Genomic DNA, 19,339 nt, shown 5'->3' with positions numbered 1-19,339 from the left:
ACAAGAGCTGTATCGTGTCAAATGCAGTGAAAGGTTTATTAGAAGGATGAAGTGGTGCGAGTGTTGGGTTGTGCTCGCAGCCCTTCTGGCGTTGAGTTATCTCCCAGGGCTGAAGGCGTTTTGCAATGGTATGGGAGCAAGAAGTGTGATGGAGAAACCGCTTCTCCTATGGAGAGAGGAAAATGTATGGAAATGGGGGTGTCTGGAGGGTTGAGTGGGAGACATGGGTGTCTGCGTGCCGAACAACTCTCAGAAAAATTAGCATAGAAACTGGCTCTTGGGGAAAGCCGTATGACAAAGGTAAAGGAAGAAGAGCAAAAGCCATCAAATTACTGGTAATGAGGGTCTCTGGGTGTTATACGTATATCCATAATGCATCCGAACCCGTGACTGGGTGCATGGTTGTCCTGTGGCTGGTGCCTTTGGGAGCAGTATGAGATCAAGGCTGACCATTTTGGTAAATTCCCTCTTGCTGCCCCTGTTTACAGTCTCATTTCTGCGCAGGAGCATCAAACCTCCAGTAAATCTGAAATCGTGCCCACCTCATGTGCCATTCATTTCGTGGTGGCTCTGGGGACAGGAGGCCGTTGAGATGCTGCAGACTGCGGGGAAGAGAAGTTCAGTGGACTTGCCTTGGTTTTTGGAAAGTAGAAAGTCGAGTAGAAGAAGGAAACGAGGGCTGGGTCTCCTGTCCTCCATGGGAAAGCCAACGGTGATGGCAAACCAGGCTGCTTGGAGATCTGCTCCAAGTCAGTGCCAAGATGCTCCTCTGGGCCCGTGGTTTCCCTTTAGCTAGAGAAATGGGTACCTGCGTTTCTGTTGGGGGATCAAACGCAAGACAAGAATGAAAAAGCAGGAAAACAAAAGGTTCGTTTCCGTGCCGTTGTGTTTGACTTCCCAAGGTTTTAATTGCCAAGGGCTGCATTGGGAGCCAGCTGGCTGCAAAGGGATGCAGATCTCGTGTAAGAGAAGGGCTTGCTTCTTTATTTTTTTATTTATTCTTTTTTTCCCCTGAAGGTCCAATAACTGTTATATTTTCCTGCAGGAGATGCAGCTTTATATACATTCCCCCCCCCCCCCCCCCCCCCCCCCCGAGGTGAATTATCATTTTTAGGTACCTGCTTCCACAGCTTCTCCAGCTGCTGTTAAAACTCCTGCTGTTACTGTTTTACTATAGGAGTAAGAGGGTGCAAGCAGCAGGAATGGCAAGTATGGCGTGCAAACTGTGCCTCAATTTTAGAGTTTTTCTCCTTGGAGCAGAAAAGTATGCTTTATACAAAGGGAAAATACAGTAGGTGGCTCAACTTGCAAGCCCTTGGCCCGTGCACCAAGGGACGCGCGTGTCCCTGCAGATACTGGTGCGCAAAGACAGAAGGATCAGGCCCACCAGTTTGTGGCCTGGGAACAGGCTGGACAATCCCAATTTTGCTGCCAAAACCTTACTTGTACAATAACTTGAAAAGAGGAAAAAAAGGCCAGCTTAAAAAAAAAAAAAAAAAAAGAAAAAACAACCCCCCCCCCCCCCAACAACAACAACAACAACCCCCCAAAACCAAAAAAAAAAACCAAAACGCCAGAAAACCATGCGTTATTTGCCATGCCGGTTGTATAAATCTCGACATCAGCTACCTGTGAATCATCCCGCAGCACGTTAATTGGTACCCCTCGGTAGATGAGGATTTGGCATCGGGTCTGCATGTAATTACAAGCCACACACAGAAGGACACAGGCAGCTAATGAACTCCTGCCAAACTCCAGCTCCGCTTCTGCGGCTTTTGAAGTTCACTGGTCTTTCAGCGTTTTGTATAGTAAGCACTGAAAGGCATCAAATCACTCCTTTGACAGCATTTAGAAAGGGTTGGTTTGTTGAATAACCGAGTCCCTCCAAACTCCCCGTCTGAGAACCAGAGCATCTATAGGTGCCTTTCTCAAGGGAGCAGTAAATAGGCTGGAAATAGAGGACACCCCCTATGAGCTGCTGAGCTCCCGCCTCGCTGACAGGAGCCAGCGGGCTCCGGTTGCCACGACGGGCTGCAAGAAAAGAAACTATTTCCATTTAAAAATCCTTCAAAACCACCCCACCGATGGTACGGTCTTTTCCCAAGCATCAAAGGGCTTAAAACGGAGGCCGTGCAAAGTGGGTTGCAGCGCGTCGCGCGCGTCTGCGGTCGCATCGGTGTTACGAGGGAGGTGGTAAAAGGGTTTTTGGAGGTTTTCTGCCCCGTTGGGAGGGCAGGCTTTCGTGAGGCAAGTTTTGGAGGGTCGTGGTGCTTTTCTGCACGTGTTTTGTTGCTGGGATTGGAGTTGAGCCTGAGCCCTTCTCCTCTTCTTTTCATGTCTGAGGTGACAAAGGGAGTTGTTGTTGAGATAAAAACGATTTCCATGAAAACCTGCGATTTTCAGGCAAACATACCAGGCGGGTTTCATGGCAGTACCATGGTGAAGAGGAATAATGCAACTTGGCACGAAGCCCTTCCAAAAAAAAAAAAAAAAAAAGGGGGAGGGGGGAACAGAAGAGCCTTTGTCAAAATTAACCACAATAAAGAAAAAGGGACTGCTATTCCCTTGGGCTTCTTTAACCTTTTTTCCCCAATTTATTCACACGTTCCTTGACAGCAGGGCACGACATTGTTACAGGGGGGCTGGAAAGGGAAATTGGGAGTCATCCATTTTTGGTTTTGAAGAGCAGAGTACACGTTGTGTCCCTTGAGTCAGTGTGAATAGAGACTTGGCCGTTGCCTGTGCTGACCTGATTTATACCGTCCCCTGAGGAAAGAGGGCTACGAAATGTCACCTGGCTGCAAAACGCAGCCATCACGGCAAGGTTTGGGCTGTGCATGGGAAAGGGGCTGGTGTGACACCGGGTGTGACAAGGTGGCCGTGCCCGCGGTGGCCGGCCCCTGTGCCAGCGGTGGCCCTGTGCTTGCAGAAGAGGGTGGTGAAGTTTTAGGTGTTGGTATGACACTGCTGCATCACCTGGATTTGCAGACTATGCAGTTTCTTAGAGGGATAAAAAGCACCCAGGAGTCTGAGATGGTGCGCAGCATGGAACCATACTGTCCCCAAAAAAATCTCCATTCAGCTTTCAGGGACCTAAATAATTCACAGGGGCTCGTCTAGGGGCAGATGGGTCAGGGTAGGTAATTCATCTCCTCCTTGAGAGGAGCGCGGGGTGGGCACCTCTGTTGCTGCGGGTGATGGCTTGCAACCGAAATATCCCATTCCCAGCTGCTTTTTGCCAAAGTAACTGAAGCTTCTGCGGGCAGCGTGGTGGCAGCGCTGCCCAGGCAGCAGCCAACCCACCTCTGCCTTCCCCGGCAAAGTCTGCCCTCCCCATAATATGAAGCTATTTTAATTAGGAGCATGATTTTTTTTTTTTTTTTTTTTAATATTACCTGGGTACCAGCGCAGTCTCAGTTATATCGTGTATTGTTATACGTTAGGATGCTACTCTATGCAGTAACTGCAGTCAAAATACAGATGAGGGAGAAAAGAGATGATCTTACACCTTTTTAACCCATCGGTGAATAGGCAAAGCCTTACTGAGCTCTGCTCTGGGGACCACCGAGATCAAACCCCCATCGCTCGAAGGGCCTTTGGATCATTTCCACCCACGCTCACGTTTTTTTGCCTTTCTTTCAGCACTCTGTACCATGCGTTATATCCTGGAAACTCTACCAAATCTCGACTACTGAGGGGGAAAAGTTTCATTTCCAGTTAATCAAGGGAGTTGTGTAATACCATTTTCTCCTGGGGAACTTCCAGAAAAAAGAAAGGAGGGGGGGGGGGGGGGGGGGGAAGGGGGGTATTATATAAAGCAAGTATATTAAGAGGAAATAAATTATGAATTAAAAGTGATTAGTGAACTTTTAAGGAAGAGGTCAGAAGTGCCTTTTGGACTACAAACTTTTTAAGCTTTCAGTGCTTGTATTTGGTTACAGAGTTATAACCTGGCCTTATTTGTGCAGGTGGCTGCTGCTTCAAATCCGAAGAAGGATTTTGCGTTTACAATAGGTACATTGACAGAACTGGGTCAGAAAGCTACTCGCGGCAGGCTTCAGTGCTGTAGACACGGGCTTTGCCTCCTCCTGCACAGGGGCAGTTGCTCCCAAAAACGTGCTTAATTACGGCTGCAGTGCCTGGCCAGGATGCTCCGGGAAGGGGGAAAGGAAGCTTGGAAAGTTCAGGAGATGAATTTTTTTTTTTTTTTTTTTTGATGGACCTGATGTTGACCAGGCGAAGTGGCTTTATTTTTGCTTCAAAAGCTTTGCACCTATATTGATTTTAAAAATAATCAAGAGAATTTTGTGGACTGCCTCGTGTTGGCTGCAGTTTTATATTTCCACTCGGTCTTGTTAGGGTTTGGCGTGGCTGGGCAAAGAGAAGGGGCCAGGGCTTATACGTGGTGGTGTTTGGGGGCAATAAGCTGAGATAAGGAGTCTCTGCTTGATATTTTGTATATTAAAACAACACCTACAGCCCACAAAACTTGCCTCTTGAATAGAGGCTGATGGAGTGGAACAGATTTGTTACTACATGGGGAAATATTAGGGTCCACGCAACCGATATGTGTCAATGGGATGATGTGGATGAAGGGGAGCAGCAGCTCTGCTCACCCTTACATCGGTTTGGAAGAAAGCTCCCAGATTTGCCCCAAGGAAATGGGGTGTCGTGCCCCTTTCCCGCAGTGCGAGCGTTGCCGGGGCCAGGCAGGGGTCCGAGCCCTTCCTCGAAGGCAGAGCCCGGCGGAGTCGTGGCGAGGCAGGGCTCGTTCCAAACCCCCTGACCGGCAGAGTAAACCGTGTTCGCTTCGTTTGTAATTGAAAACATAATAGTCGCAGTGTATTTTTCACACAATCCATTTGCCCTGAGTATTGCAGAGTTCACAGACACATTTTTAATTTTTTTTTTTTTTTTCCCCTTCCCTCTATTCAAGCTGGGTCATCCTAGGTCAGACTGGTCCTATCTGTGAGACCTTCCAAAGCACTTGGATGTATAGAGGTGCCTCAAAAGATGCTGACGCGTTGAGGTTTTCATGGTGTATCGCATTTTATTCCTTGCTCTAGACCATGCGAAATGATGGCTTTGTTTCCATCATGTTTGACTGGAGCTGGCTCTGGGTTCCCATTGATAATGTCTTTCATATTCACCCTCTCCAACTTTTGCTGGTCGGCCAGTCTGGCTTAAATCTGTTTTACCCCACAAATGCAGAATTTTATACGCATCTAGGTATTGTGGCTTGGATAAGACCTTTTGTTCTTATTAATGCATTTTTTAGGTATTAATAATATATGTGCACTTTAATATAAAGCTCTTTTAATACAGCAGCTTATGCCAAACTCCCAGGAGGAACATATTAACACACTTCTTAGAATTCCCTTCTCCTCTTTCTTCCTTTGTACGTGGTGTTTACCTCTGGAAATAGGTAACAGGTACTCTCGAAAAGAGCAGTATTTCTCCCAGCAAAACCAATGGCAGCACTCCCATTCACCTGGAGCTCGCGGAGCACGGGCTGGCACGTCGTGCTCCAGCCGCACGAGGAAACGTTTCTACCAAGGTTTCGAATCCAGAGGAATTTTCAGTGCGTGAGAATAATTTGAGCTTTGGTTTAAAGTATCTGTGACCAAGAGCTTTTCTATAATATTCTCCCAGGATGGCTGGGTCAATAAGCATGCGCCAGGCTGCACAGGGCTGTATTTACCGCAAAGGATGGGTACGTCTCTGGATGATGGGTTTGGGCAGGAGGTAGAGATACCTGTCATTCCTGCCACCACCACCAGTTCCTTTTAGAGGCTTTTCTCAAATGCCTCTGCAGCTTGGGGTCAACAGTGTTATAGGGTTGTCCATACAGAAAATGAATATTCTTGGCTTTCTTCCTATTTGCTATTGCACTAGCAGGCATGAGAAGGCATTTTGCCCAGCGTTCCTGAATAACCAGTTCTTATTAAAAAAACAAAACGAACAAAAAAACCCCAAAAGTAAGAACCCAGAAAATATCATCATCTCGGTCAAAATGAACCTGTCTGCCCACTAGGAAGTCTCCCGGACTCTGTAGCAGCTGGTGGACCTAAAAATGGTGAGGTTTATGTTGAAGTTCCTATGATTTGGCTGAAATATAACTAATAATAATAAAGCGGACTGAAATGTCACCCTCTTGACAGGAAGGACACCGGACAGATTGACATAGGTAGGCACAAAGGTTAGTGGGAGTTACATGGGAGACCCTACAGCAAGTAGGAAATGAACTAATATTTTTTTTTTTTTAATAGAAATCAACCCGTTGTGTCCTAGGACTTTTCCAAACAGGTCAGATCAGAGAAATGCAATATATGCTGATCCTTGTTTATAGGTTCTTTAGGACTCTAAAGCAGGTACCTGTTCTACAGTAAAGTCTAGGGTTTGTTTGCGTGTTTGGAGAATCGTCTATCCTTATGCGTCTCTGTAGCTGAGAGTAGTGCAATTGTAATAGAGTTGAATGGGAACCTGTTTTGCAAACAGAGATATTAGATGTGTTTCCAAAATACAGGCAGATGCCAGAGCAGTCTTCTGGACTGCTGGAACCAAGGTGAAGAACAATTAAGACTGAGCAGGTAATAGAGAGTTGAAGGTAACTCTGTATTTCTGATGCTAGTCTAGTTGTCTCTTGCGAATATATGGACATCAAGTATCCAGACTCAGTCAAAAAACATTGGGGAGGAGGCACATCACTGACGCTTTCAAGACCTCTGAAAATCCCAACATAATGGCCCAAGCCAGCCTGCAGCGGGATCCTTCCTTTGGCTACCTCTGGGCTGTGGATCAGGTCCCTTGAGATTATTTTTGGTTGCCCAAGCTCCTACCCCTCCTTCCCCGGCCCGTTTTGTTGGTGCTGGTGCAGAATCAGGCCCTGTTGTGATTGCCAGCATATACCTGATATGATGGAAATGTGGAAATACTTCTATTCTTTGTGTTATTAAATTTTATCTCTCTGTGTGTATATATATGTGTGTGTATATGTATGTATATATATATATATATATATATATATACACACACACACACACACAGTGTCAACTGGCTTTGAGTTGTTCACTCTTGCCGCAGCTGCCAAGGCTGATCTGCAGTGCTGCAATTCTTCTCTAAAAGTTGGGAAGCCCACTTTTAAAGCCCCAATAAAAGCCTTCTGTAGGCTAATCTAGTTTTTATGTGTTTTAAAACATGCACAAATGTTGTAAACCAAATAAGGTTTATATGTACCCAAGATCAGCCACTAAGTACTTCAGATAGAAAGCCCATCACTTGTAGGTACCCAAATATTTACAGAGTGTGTCTTGAATGAGGAATTAGATGCCCTGCTCAGCCCTGCCAAATTATTTAATGATCTTTTTCACTTATTAAGATAGATGTCTAATCTACCGAAACCTTAAAAACACGCCCAGGGCCTGGACACCGGCAGCCAAACACATCACAGAGTGCTTGTTTAGAAATTACCATTGCTTTGTTGAGATAGCCAGCAACATCCCACTGACCCGCAGGGTTGAAAGAAGAAAGATTTAGTGGAAAAAAGCCAACCTCTGTCAAAACCAAACATGAAAAAAAAAAAAAAAAGACCATGATGGTGTTTAATTTAGCGCAGAGGTGAAGGTTGGGCTGGGAAGACGGGAGCTGCATGGGTGGGTCACTGCAGAAACACCTCTTCCCCTCCTGCTCCCTCTGCAGCTTTTCCAATACGTGGCCGACGAAAGCTTATCCCCTTTTTAATTTTTTTTTTTTTTCCCCCCCATTAAATCTGCACAAGTGTTAACTTTTCAAAGACTCTGGGATTCAAAGTGCTGTACCCAACACAGAGCCCTTTTTTCTTCTGCCTTTGGTTTTATGTACATTTCAGGAGAAGTACATGGGGGTTTTGCAAGGGCTTTTGTTTAGGCTTGGTGGTGGAGTATTAGCTTTCATGCTGCCAGCCTTCCCAGGATTATTGCCTATTAATTGCCTCTTAGTAAAAGTGCTAACCAAGGAAAGGAATATTTTTACCTTGGTGCTAGATTTCCAAACTCGATTGGCTTTATTAAATGGAAAGACAAATAAATTTAAACCCTGCACTGAGATATCTTAGCATAGGACACCAGCGGTTAGAGGTCACCAAGTCACTTGGACTTCCTCCCAACAAAAGCAACATCATTTTTCAATGTCCAGCCCCACAGTGTCCTGCGGTGCCTCGCACAATTTGTTAGTGTCCACACGTGCTCCGTGCCGCTCGGAGCGGGGCCGAGCCGCTTGCCACACCATGGACCCCGTGGCAAAACTCCCGTGGGCTTGGATGGGGCAGGATCAGTCCCCAAGAGATTCCTCTTATGCTCATGGTTTGGAGCCCTGTTTGATCTCCTACAGCATAGTTAGATAAAAGCATGTGGTTGGGATTTCCTTGTTCTGTTATTAAAGCAAAAAATCCTTTTTATATAAGGGAAAAAACCCCTTTCCTTCGCCTTGTGAAGGATGTTACATTTCAGAAGGTAATCTCGGCTCCATTTACTTTTTTTTGCATTGGAATAAGCAAATCCCTTTGTTCTGTGCTTTAGTTTCCTGTCTGTGAGATGGGGATAATAGTACTTCTCTGGTTGTACAGTCCTATATGGATGTGCCAGGGTTGCCTCCATGCCTGAGGGTATGGTCCACAGGTTGCTGTGTAATTTCTCAGCATAATCGTCCAGTATTAAGGAGGATGTGAGGCCCTTCTACAGTGTTACTAAAGATTTTGCTGTAGGTCTGTACATGTAGGTGAGTTGTAGCCGCAGACAGAACGGCCAAATAGGACCATTTTTGGAGAAGAGTGACCATCCCCAAAATCACTGTAATTTTTTGCCTGCTGTGTACGTCCATTGCTCACTTCAATGCAAGTCACCATTCGTTACCGTTTTATGAAATGTACCTCTTGCATTCTCAATAGTTTTGTACCATGGGTAGGGATGGGAAGTGGTGGAGGTTGAAAGCTTAGTACCTTTACGGGGTTCGGCTGTTGAATTTGTAGATATAGATCACTGCAGCCAGGGATGCATAATCTGAATTTCCTATTAAAACGCTGCATCGAAGACGTAGACTGGGGCAGAAGAGGGGATGAGGCCAGAGGTACCATCTTCGTGGTACAACCCTATGCTGCTTGCCTTCCATTTCCAAGGGCGTGTGGGCTGTAGCCCCATTTCTGGCTACCTTTGCCTCCGGCAGATCTCCTAGCGTGAATAATGTCTCTGTGGTGTTTTGCTGAGGGATCCCAAAGCCAGCTCTCTCGGCATTTAATTTTCTGTCTTCTTCCAGCCTTCCCTCTGTAGTATTTTTCTGCAAAACCCATTCTCTGGCTGCCTTTTGGCACCGCTACAGGCTTCTCCGTGCTGGAACCCCCTTGCCAAAAAAAATGTGGGTGGTGACCTAGTCACTTAGACAACATCTCCTCCAAGAAATAACCTTGTGGAAGAAGAGCCATCTTGAGCACGGTTTACTGTTCGCCATGGGCTGGGGTCTTCTCTTCCCTGGGTAATGACGGCTGAAAGAGCAGCCTCTCCCCCAGCCCTTGAAATCAAAGGCATGTTATGTCTTCTAAGTAATATCCGTTCAGCTATGGAGAGTATGTTTATGTTTCTCATGTTAAAAAAAAAAGGGGGGGGGGGGGAGGGGGGAAAAAAAGGGAATCTGAGGTTACTGTTTTGCTGGAAAAATGTCAAGATTTGATTGGCAATATCCCACTAAACCACAAGTTTGTAGGAGAGAAAACAAACCCATTGGATTTTCTAAACTATGCCTATGCGCACTTTAAGAAAATGTATACCATATAGGTCAGTTATGCTCTTATTATAGCTGTGGCAAGCGTACGTATAATTGAAACGCGGAAATACTACCCCATGCTGTTCAATGAATGAAGGGAAAACAAATCTTTATTATTCCTGGGTTCACATAATATATAGGAACACTATTGTCTTTTTTTTTTTTTTTTTTTTTTAAAGCCAGTTTTAGCTTTCAGATGTATTTTATTGTCTGTGGGAACATGTGTTTTACAGACCTGTCATGTGAAAGCTATTAACAAGAGGAACTGGAGAAATAACAATAAGCCACGTAACCGTGGCATGTCTACTCCCCGAGTTCAACTGTTACGCCGCTGCTTCAAGTGCATGTGAAACTGGATCGTGCCAAGTGACATTAGCTCTTCTCCTGCAATTTTTCATTGGGAAACTAAGGATTTTTTTTAAGTCGCCTATTAATATCGGATTGCTGGCATCAGAGGCGTGTTTTGGGGCCAAGCTGGCTAGGCATCAAAACGGTTAAATAGTGGAATGAAGATCAACTGGATTCACACAAGATGTCCGATTTTTATTTACCAAATCTGAGCTGGGCGGACGGTTCTGAAACCTTTCCTCGCCCGTTCACACGTGGGGTGGAAACCGTGCTGCCCTGCCAAGCGCCGTGGGGCCCGGCACTTGCGATTAACCCATTTCCAGAGTTTTTAGAGAGGATCTGAAAGGGGTCCTGAGCGGTGGCCCTGGCTGCTCTTGGGTACCCGAGAGGCTTCAGGTCTGTATGTGGTGGTACCTCCTCACACGGAGCAGATGATGGGGACTTTCCCTTTTCTTAAGACTAACAAAACCCCCTAATAATCCTGGATTAGGCAAACCTATTAACATGTAAGAAAAGGAGCCAAAACGGATTGTGCAAAGTGAAATACAGAAAAGTCGTTCACGTGGAGATGGGGGACGTCATTTTGATGGCACTTTTTAACTCCCTGGATGGTACGTTTGCTAATCACATCTAGCAGATCGTGATCACTAAAAATGTACTATGGGCAAATTTTGCTGAAAATCAACAGCGTGGGGTTTGGGGTTTTTTTTGTTTTTTTTTTTTTTTTTTTTAAATTTTAGAAGGAAAAACCTTCTGATGTCTTAGACTTCTCGCTGTGTAAACAAACCCACAGATACTTAAGCAAGTTAGTGGTCGACAAATATTCCCTAGTGCTTACTGTAGGATCTGGGTGTGAGACCTGTTGTCTTGGCCCAAGGACAGTTTGAACCGCTCTGCGTTTGTTTTCCCCTTACCTGGGTTTCGCTCTGCAAGCGGGAGGAGGGTTTCCTGTACCTTGTGGTTTGTGATTTACTCTGAACACGGGTTTCAGGGAATCTGGGGCTTGGTTTGGTGGGCATGTACTGTTCCTCTCCATGATGGGCTTGATAGCAAAGATGGATGGGGAAACTGAGGCGAAGAGAAGGAGGGTGCCCTGCCCCAGGTAACATTGTGGCTGGGAAATACCCTGGGGCTGTCCTTCCAGGTTTGAGGCAATGCTGTATTTGTCTGAACGACTTAGAAGAATAAGGAGTTATAGACGTGCAGCAATTTTGAGGTGTCCCCTCCATAGTGTGTGTCTTAACCCATCACCCCCTCTTTTTGAGCCCATCTGCTCCATGCCTGGTGCAGAGGTCCAACCGAGCTGTGCAGATGCAGGTCTCCTGCACAGGGGGGTTCACAAACAGCGTTTAAAAACAGATTTCACGGGGCTTTAATGGGATTGAGGGTGAACGGGCTCTGATGGGAGTTCAGCAGCTCTTGTGGAGGGGCTGGCTGGGTGCGTGCTCAGGTTCCCCTTGCACGGATGGGTCAAGGATGGGTGTCCCACAGCTGCTCAAAGCACATAGTCTTATGGCATTAGCAGGTACATCCATACATATACCCTGTAAATACAGAGAGGAGGGAGCCGAGGAAGGCTTCAGAGGCATAAAAATAATGGGGATGGAGTGTAGCTGGGCTGACCAGGTAGGAGAGGCTGTGCTGATACTGGATCCTGCGGTGTTTGTTTGCACAGCTCTGGGCTGCCCTGCCGTGGGGCACTCGGCAAAGCATTGGGCCCTCCCTGGAGAAAAGCGCCAGATTCGTTTTCATGGCTTTTTGCAGAGGGATTGCTTTAGGGGTCCGTTCCTGTAAGTTAATATTTGCAATGCACAAGGCTTAACTGAAACCAGGCAGGGCAGGCATCTGATAACCATAACAGAGGAGATGCTTTTTCCCCGCAAGAGCGACTTGGAAAAACAAATCCCAGTGCTGTTCCCTTTGGAAAGATAGCGATATGAAACGAACAGCATCAGGAACGGTGCTGCATGGTTTGCAAGGGGTTTTCTAGTTGGGTCTTTTTTTTTTGTTTGGGGGTTTTGGGTTTTTTTTGGCAAGTTGTTTGTGTTTGCCTGTGTTGCTGATGGGTTTGGTTATCGTCTCCCCTCCTTTCTAGCCGGGTTGCCATTCCTCATCATTGAAACGAGCACAATCCAGCCCTACCAGCGGGGCTTCTACTGCGACGACGACAGCATCAGGTACCCGCTGAAGACAATGGAGACAATCAACGACGCAGTGCTGTGTGCTGCGGGCATCCTCATCGCCATCCTCGCCGTAAGTACCACCTCCGAAACCTCCTCTCCTGTCCCTTGGGCATCCTCGATGGCTTTTTGTCACCTCTTTAGCCGATGTGACCAACTGCCCGTCGGTGTCGGGGGTTTAAGGCCGTCTTGCTGCTGCGTCGGTACTATCTACCGAGGCGCGCATCTCCTGTGCGATTACCTGACTTCCGTGTGAGGGTGGAGCAGTAGACATTTGCAAATGAAAGCTTGTAAAGGGAGGAATCAGATTACTCTTGAAGCCCATAAACAGGCCCAAAGCTGTTTGGGCAAGTCTGTGAGCTCCACAAGAGCTTTTTCACCCTCCGGTATGAGTTCAGAGTAGAAGCAAAAAGACTTGAGTGTCAATAACGACTTGGCATGGTTTGTCCCTATTCAAATAACTCTTGGTATTTGCCTATTTTATAAGGTTTTTAAAAAAAAAAAAAAAAAAAAAAGATACATCTTTTCAGCTAACCAGTGCCTGGAAAAGTTTCACAGGTTAGTATTAGATTTTTAAGAGATTGTATATTACAGCCATATTAAAAAGACAATTAAAACTTTCCACGGGGAGCGTATTCCCAGAGTCCTCACAGTAAAAAGTAGTTAACGCACCACCTTCCCAATGCCTCCTTATTTCTCTTTTCCTGCCAGTTTTTCCTAGAGCTGTGCTAGGAAACAATTGCACGGCGAGAGCTTTATACGTCAGCCAAAAAGCTGAATTCAGCCCATGGAGCTGAGCCTCCTTATGCCAGCATGTGTCTGGTGCTGGGGCAGGAGGCAAGAGCTGTCTCCTGGTTGTTGGTTAAACGCTTCCAGCTGAAGATGAAATTCCCCTGTGAAAAGTACCTACGTTTTCCTTCTCACCCGCTGCCAGCACAGCTCAGGTGCTTTCCCAGAGGTGCTGCCTTCTTCTTGGTCCTTCACCTGGGGAGGGATGGAGATGGAGAGGTCAGGAGCACTTGTTCCCCTCCTAGCTTTCATCTTTCCTCGTAGGAGCAATGTCACGGGCAATAGGGATTTTAGCATGGCATGGTGCCTGCTTTGGTAATACTGCGTCCTCAGCCTTGCTGCTTCATGCCGTGAATATCTCCATCATTTCCTGATCTCTCCGTCATTTCCTGACCACGTACACTCGCTTAGCAAAGTAGGTCCCCACCACTGCCTTGTTCCTATGCCCCCTCCCTCCTCAAAACAAGCCCGAAAGGTGCCAGACCCCCAATTCTATAAACACGGCAGAATTTTACCCTGCAGGTGAATTACCCCCGAGTGTGGAAAAGCCATAAAAACGAAATGAAAAAGCCCTTCATTTTCGCATTACTGCCTGAGCTATCGGCACGCTGGCTCCATGCGGAGTGTGCTTCTGATCAGTAATGAGGCGGTGGCAAATACAGGAGTTGGAAGAGAAACTGGAAACATAATCAGCTGCCTATGTGATCCATCAGCTTTCTACCACGAAATAGCAGGTCAATTAAAAGAGAAAGAAAATCCCCAAAGAATTAGATGTTTCTGCCCTGGTTTAGCTGTGCCCACAACAAATGTAACTTAATGAGGTAAATTCAAAAGCTCGGTTATTTGCTGTTGAGTGATACAAACGGCTAACGAGGAATTGAAGCAACAGATTTCTTTGCTATGGCAGCGTGCATGGAAAATTCAAGTCAGCCCGACCTCTTTTTTCAGATGTAACCCAGATACCAGAATTACTGTAGCATAATAGGAATTCATTCCAAATCCACAAAGCACTGACTCCGCTCCTTTCGCTCACAACGTTTGCCTTCGCAAGGCAGGACAGCGGTTATGAGGACTTCCAGGGAGCTGGCGTTTTGGATGGCACAGCCAAAATTTCACGCCCTTGCTTTACGTGGCGTCGTGGGCAGTCTGGCCCAGGGTAAAAGGTCCAGGTCATGTTTTAAATGGCTTGAGGACACTCAAGAGTGCTCATTAAGTAAACAGCAGAGGCGAAGACCTTTGCTTCGATCAGGATGTGAGAGGATATTGCATTTGGTTTTAATACCTATATGTTTACTGACTGTAGGCACATTTCCATGCAGATCACCCTGGAGAGGCTCGTGTCCCTGGGCCGTGCGCTCTCGCATCTCTCCTGACTGCTCTTCCTGCTGGAAGATGGTTAATTTGGTCATCTTGGGTACAGAAGCGTGTTGATGGTCCCCAGGATGGGCAGGGGAAGGTGACGTTTTCCTCTTCCTGAGCCTCATATGGGTACCGCTGCTGAGCCACCCCCTCTCCCCACACCTGACAGGTCTTGAAAGCCTATGAAAAATACCTAAGAAAATTCATTTTCTAGATGATCTAAGTTACATAGCCAGATTAGCTGATTGTTTTACAGTTGAAGGTAATACGCTTCAATGTGATTAGACACAGAGAATGATACACCAGAGACGTAAGTGATTAGAAAAGCTCTAAAAGTAATTACAGGCTAATTGGATTGCTGGTGATACCTTATGATAATGATAAAATGGGCACGAGAACCAAATGTCTGCAAAAGGCATTCACAGACAGAAAAGTTTGATATTAGCTTCTCTCTAGTGATCATCTTTCCTAAATGTGTGTGACAGTCCCCCGGGAGCTGTACCCGCCACATAGGCACAGCATATGTCCTACGCGGCTGGCTCGCCAGAATTGCAAGGCATAAGAAGAGCTTAATATCTTTAAGACTTATTATTTTTTTCAGGATGTCCTTTCAGTTCGTGCACATCTGTGCTGCATTAGTTTTTCACCGTCCTGCTTTATCTGGGACGGCACTGCCAAAAAACCAAGTTTACCCAATTTTTAGCTTCTCATTAAGGTTGAGCTATGGCTTTAACTAAGCGGGGAGGGTTCATGGCTGCCCAGCAGCGTGTTAGCAAGGGAATGAAGTCTCCAATTTACAATCTGCTACATGTGTGCAATTACCCAGACCACCAACGGTGAGAGAAAAATATTAATCCCCAGACTTTTGTTGGTCACATGCCTTTCCCAGGCCAAGAGCCTCAGGTTTACGCGGATCTGTTTGTGAGTTTGGAGTAAGGGCACATCCTCCGGTATCAGATGTCGGCCTTAATTCAGCTCATCTGCCCTCTGCAAAAGCCATGAGTTTTGAGCCTTGTGGCTCCCCTTCTTGCGAATTTAGGCTTTCGGGAGGCTGCAGGCGGTGGCCGTGCCCTTGTGCAGGAGCATCCGTGTCCATCCAGGACACCCTGGAGTTGCCTCCTGCCAGAGGAGCGGGAGATGCTCCAACCTTCCTCTGCGGTTCTCGTGCCAGTAGATTGCCTGGCTGCCAGCTTGTGCTGGAAGGTGGTCCAAAATGGAGATAAACCACGGTCTTTGGAGTCTGAGAGCATTAAAACGATGCTGGAGCTGGTTAGCTGCAGCTCCCCAGACAACTCTTGGTCGCAACCAGATTTCCAAGAGTAAATCTCAGCGGTGACATGTAAACCCCGAATGGTGGTGCAGCCACCCAAAGTATTTCTGTGCATGGTAGCAGAGTGCTCTGGTTTGGCCTTTATTTTTTTATTATTGTAGTTGTATCTCTCTTTGATAAAGCCTGCTTAGCTGCCATTTCGGCTGCCTTAGGTCAACCTTAGCTTTTTCAAGCCACGGTACGAGCGAGTTCTAACAATGATACAGCTTCATCTCCTCTTAGTCTAATTGCCATACTTTTCCAGTTTATTAGTTTCCAAAGGTTGTGCCAAGCTTTTAAAAAAGGTAGGCAGGGGAGCCTTGTCTCCTGCATGCCACTGGCAGGCTGCCACGCCGGGAGGAATATTGCTGGCTGCTCCAGAAAGGGATTAACATGAAGGCAGTTTTCCTGACAGTTAATTTTACATATCACAGTCCTTGTGACTAGAGAGGGGCAGGAACAAGGGGGCAGCCGAAAAAAAAAAAAAAAAACCCACCTCGATTTATTACTCAGGTATAAAAACATTTAAAGTAATGAATAAAATCCTAAAGCTGTAAATCTGGAGCTCAAAAACTAGGTGTGTAACATGATGGAGAACAATTTAAGCCTTTGCCTCTTTGGGAGAGGCGAGACGTTTGGACTTCATTTCACAGCCTGATTTTCATTAACCCACCTTTTAAGAGTCAGGATTGTGAGAAGTCAGGTCCTCTGCTCCCTGACTGTGACTTACGGCAATATTGTCAAACACCAGCACCCCGTCACAAGAAATACCTAATTTCCTGCCGTGCAATGGCGAGACCCCTTGAAATGCCCAGAAATAGCTGCTGTTTACGGAGGCTTTGAGTGGCTTGAATTGGGTCTGGTGGCGGCAAATTTTGGGCCAGAATTTGAAAAGTGTTGGCCTTTCTGAATCTTCCCCTGTTGTGTTCGTGGTTTTCAGAGAGGAAGATAAGCAGGTTGTTCCTCCAAAGTCAGTTTGATACGAGGGTAGCGGATCTGGCCCCTCCTTCCCAAACGCACACTAATTCTTTATCTGGTTTATGTTAAATTTTTTTTTTCCGCTTTGCTGGTATAGATCTGGGGTACTATTTCACTTCTGTAAAGATATGCCAACGCGCTAAACCAAAATCTAGCTTTTTTTTTTCCTTTCTTCTTGTTTATCGGCTTATTCTATAAACACCATTTGGAGCAGTGCAATCTCTTCTCGAGAGGGAAGAGGAAGAGGACGGGAGAGGTACCGGGCTATGGGCTCTCCTTCCTCGCTGTGGAAGCAGAGTCCTGGTTTGAGATGCTCAGAGCGTGAAGAGCTGTCTTGGCCCTGTATTTGCCACCCTTGGCCGGTTTTACACGGCGTCTTTCCTGCTCTCTAACCTCTCTGCTGTGTTTCCCCCGCAGATTATAACGGGAGAGCTGTACCGAATCCACTACCTGAAGGAGAAGTCGCGCTCCTTTATCCAGAACCCCTACGTGGCAGCGCTCTACAAGCAGGTGGGCTGCTTCGTTTTCGGCTGCGCCATCAGCCAGTCCTTCACAGACATTGCCAAAGTGTCCGTCGGGCGCTTGCGGCCGCATTTCCTGGATGTTTGCGATTTGGATTTCTCTACCATCAACTGCGCTAAGGGAGTTTACATCCAAAACTACACCTGCAGGGGAAGCGACAGCAAGGTCCAGGAAGCCAGGTGAGAGCCCGTGGAGTCAAAGCGATGGGTTGCCACCACCAAAATGGTGTCCCACGGTAAATACGTCTTGGGGTTTCTCTGCCGGCAATAGATGATCCAAACGCTGCTTTTTCTGCGGAGGCTGTAACTCCATCTGCCAGCGACGGGCCGTTTCCCTTGGGAGTCGCGGGACTCAGCTGAATAATATTTCTTTTCCTTTCTCTTTACTCCTACACTATTGTTTCCCCGAGCAGTTGCTCAATGTGGGAATTCACCGTAAGAGCTGAGCTCATGGTGAGCAGCTCCAGCCGTCCCAGGCGGCGGAGCAGCGGGATCTCCTCCGCGGAGGCTCCACGCGGGCAGGGCTGCCAGCGCCTTCCCTTCGAGCTCTCCGTCAAATCCATCAGATGCTCAAGTCGGACATTTCCAGGAGCATGTTTCGCATGCCGCAATTAAGCGACCGGAGTAGTTGCTCACTTCTTATTTCTTTACGGTTTCCTGGTTATCTGAGGCGAGACGATGAGTTATCGGGCTATCCTGGAAATAACTGCTGTCCCACAAGTAGGGGCCAGGAAGGGATGAACAATGCGAGCATCCTGTCCATCCATTCATTTTCTGCCTCGTGAGCAAGCGGGGCGAATAACAGGGGTTTTATAACCCAAAAGGTTGGGGGTTGGGGGTCCCTCTGCTCTGGCACCCTCTTGGTAGCAGCAGGCAAGTCACCATATTACATGTAAAATTATAATACCAAAGATTGTAGTGGCTGGTTCTTAGCACCTACTTTGTTTTGCAGAAAATCCTTCTTCTCCGGGCACGCGTCCTTCTCCCTCTACACCATGCTGTATTTGGTGGTAAGTAACCTCAGCCTTGCTTGAGATTGAGCTGATTTATCCCCTGACCCCCTTTCCCGAGGCACTCACCCGCGTTTGGTAGCAATAACGGCACGATGAGCATTGGAGATAGAGGGTCGGTTGAAAAAAAAACCTGAAAAAGCCGGTGGTGGAAAGATCCACTCTCGGCCCCTGTGGTGTTATTTGGGATGGAGACGCCTGGGGCGATAGCTGAGCTGTGCAGCTTTGGGACGTAGCCAAGGCTGCAATTAAATCCGAATCCTGCTAAATCTGAGGACGACCCGTGCAATTTTGTCCACCCCACGTTGCGGTTTCCACTGGGGAGAGTTTGGGGCGAGCCAAAACGTTGCATCGATGGAGGGGGAAGATGTGGGGGGGTGAAGCCTGGTTCCCAAATGTGCCAGCGGAGCAGGTGGAGCAGCCTCTACCCGCCTGGATCCGGAGCCGAGAGCTGAGACTTGTTTTTCTTTGTCACTGAGAAATGGCTCTACCCTTCCTGCGCCGGGGCTGGGGCCGCGGCGGCTGCCAAGGTGCTTCCTGCCGGGGCTGCGGGAGGCACGCTGCCCGTGCCGCCCCGCCGGCTGGACCCGCACGCAGCGTTTGGGGAGGATCTGCATAGCGATTTGCGTTTGGTTTTCCTTTTTTAATTCTTTGCTATTTAAAAAAAATCAGGAAAAAAGGTTTTGGATTCCTTTCAAGATTTGTGCCCCCCCCCCCCCCCCCCCCCCCCATCTCCTGTAAGCTCAGACTAGCAGGCAAAGAAACAGCATGGAACTGATAAAAACATTAAACACGAGCTTTTATTTATGAGCAGTGCTTCCCCCCCATCCCTTTACTTTACCCTCTGAAAAGATAAGTGACCCCTGCTCCCTCCTGCCTTTTCAGCCCTGGATCCCCCCTCCCTTGAGCAATTTCTGTGATTTAATTACTAAGTTTTCCAGGCTGTTGGGGGTGGCGTATGAAATTCTTTCCTCATTTCCTCCCCCCCCACCCCCTTTTTTTTTTTTTTTTTTTTTTTTGTTCTTGGAAAACTTTTGAATTTCTTCAGTAAAC

At 47.1% G+C, this 19,339-nt stretch overlaps 1 protein-coding gene across 1 annotated transcript in view; it reads left to right on the top strand.

Moving 5' to 3' along the window:
* The window catches only part of PLPP3 (phospholipid phosphatase 3), a 46,091-nt gene that overhangs the window by 13,292 nt on the left and 13,460 nt on the right, over positions 1–19,339 (top strand). Inside the window, exons 2-4 of the mRNA XM_075508835.1 lie at positions 12,236–12,393; positions 17,173–17,456; positions 18,229–18,286. Of these exons, the coding sequence (XP_075364950.1) occupies positions 12,236–12,393; positions 17,173–17,456; positions 18,229–18,286 (500 nt within the window). The remainder of the gene's footprint in view (positions 1–12,235; positions 12,394–17,172; positions 17,457–18,228; positions 18,287–19,339) is intronic.

Source organism: Mycteria americana, chromosome 7 (assembly GCF_035582795.1).
Source record: "Mycteria americana isolate JAX WOST 10 ecotype Jacksonville Zoo and Gardens chromosome 7, USCA_MyAme_1.0, whole genome shotgun sequence".
In the NCBI taxonomy this organism is placed as follows: domain Eukaryota; kingdom Metazoa; phylum Chordata; class Aves; order Ciconiiformes; family Ciconiidae; genus Mycteria; species Mycteria americana.
This window is presented reverse-complemented; position numbering and strand designations above follow the sequence as displayed.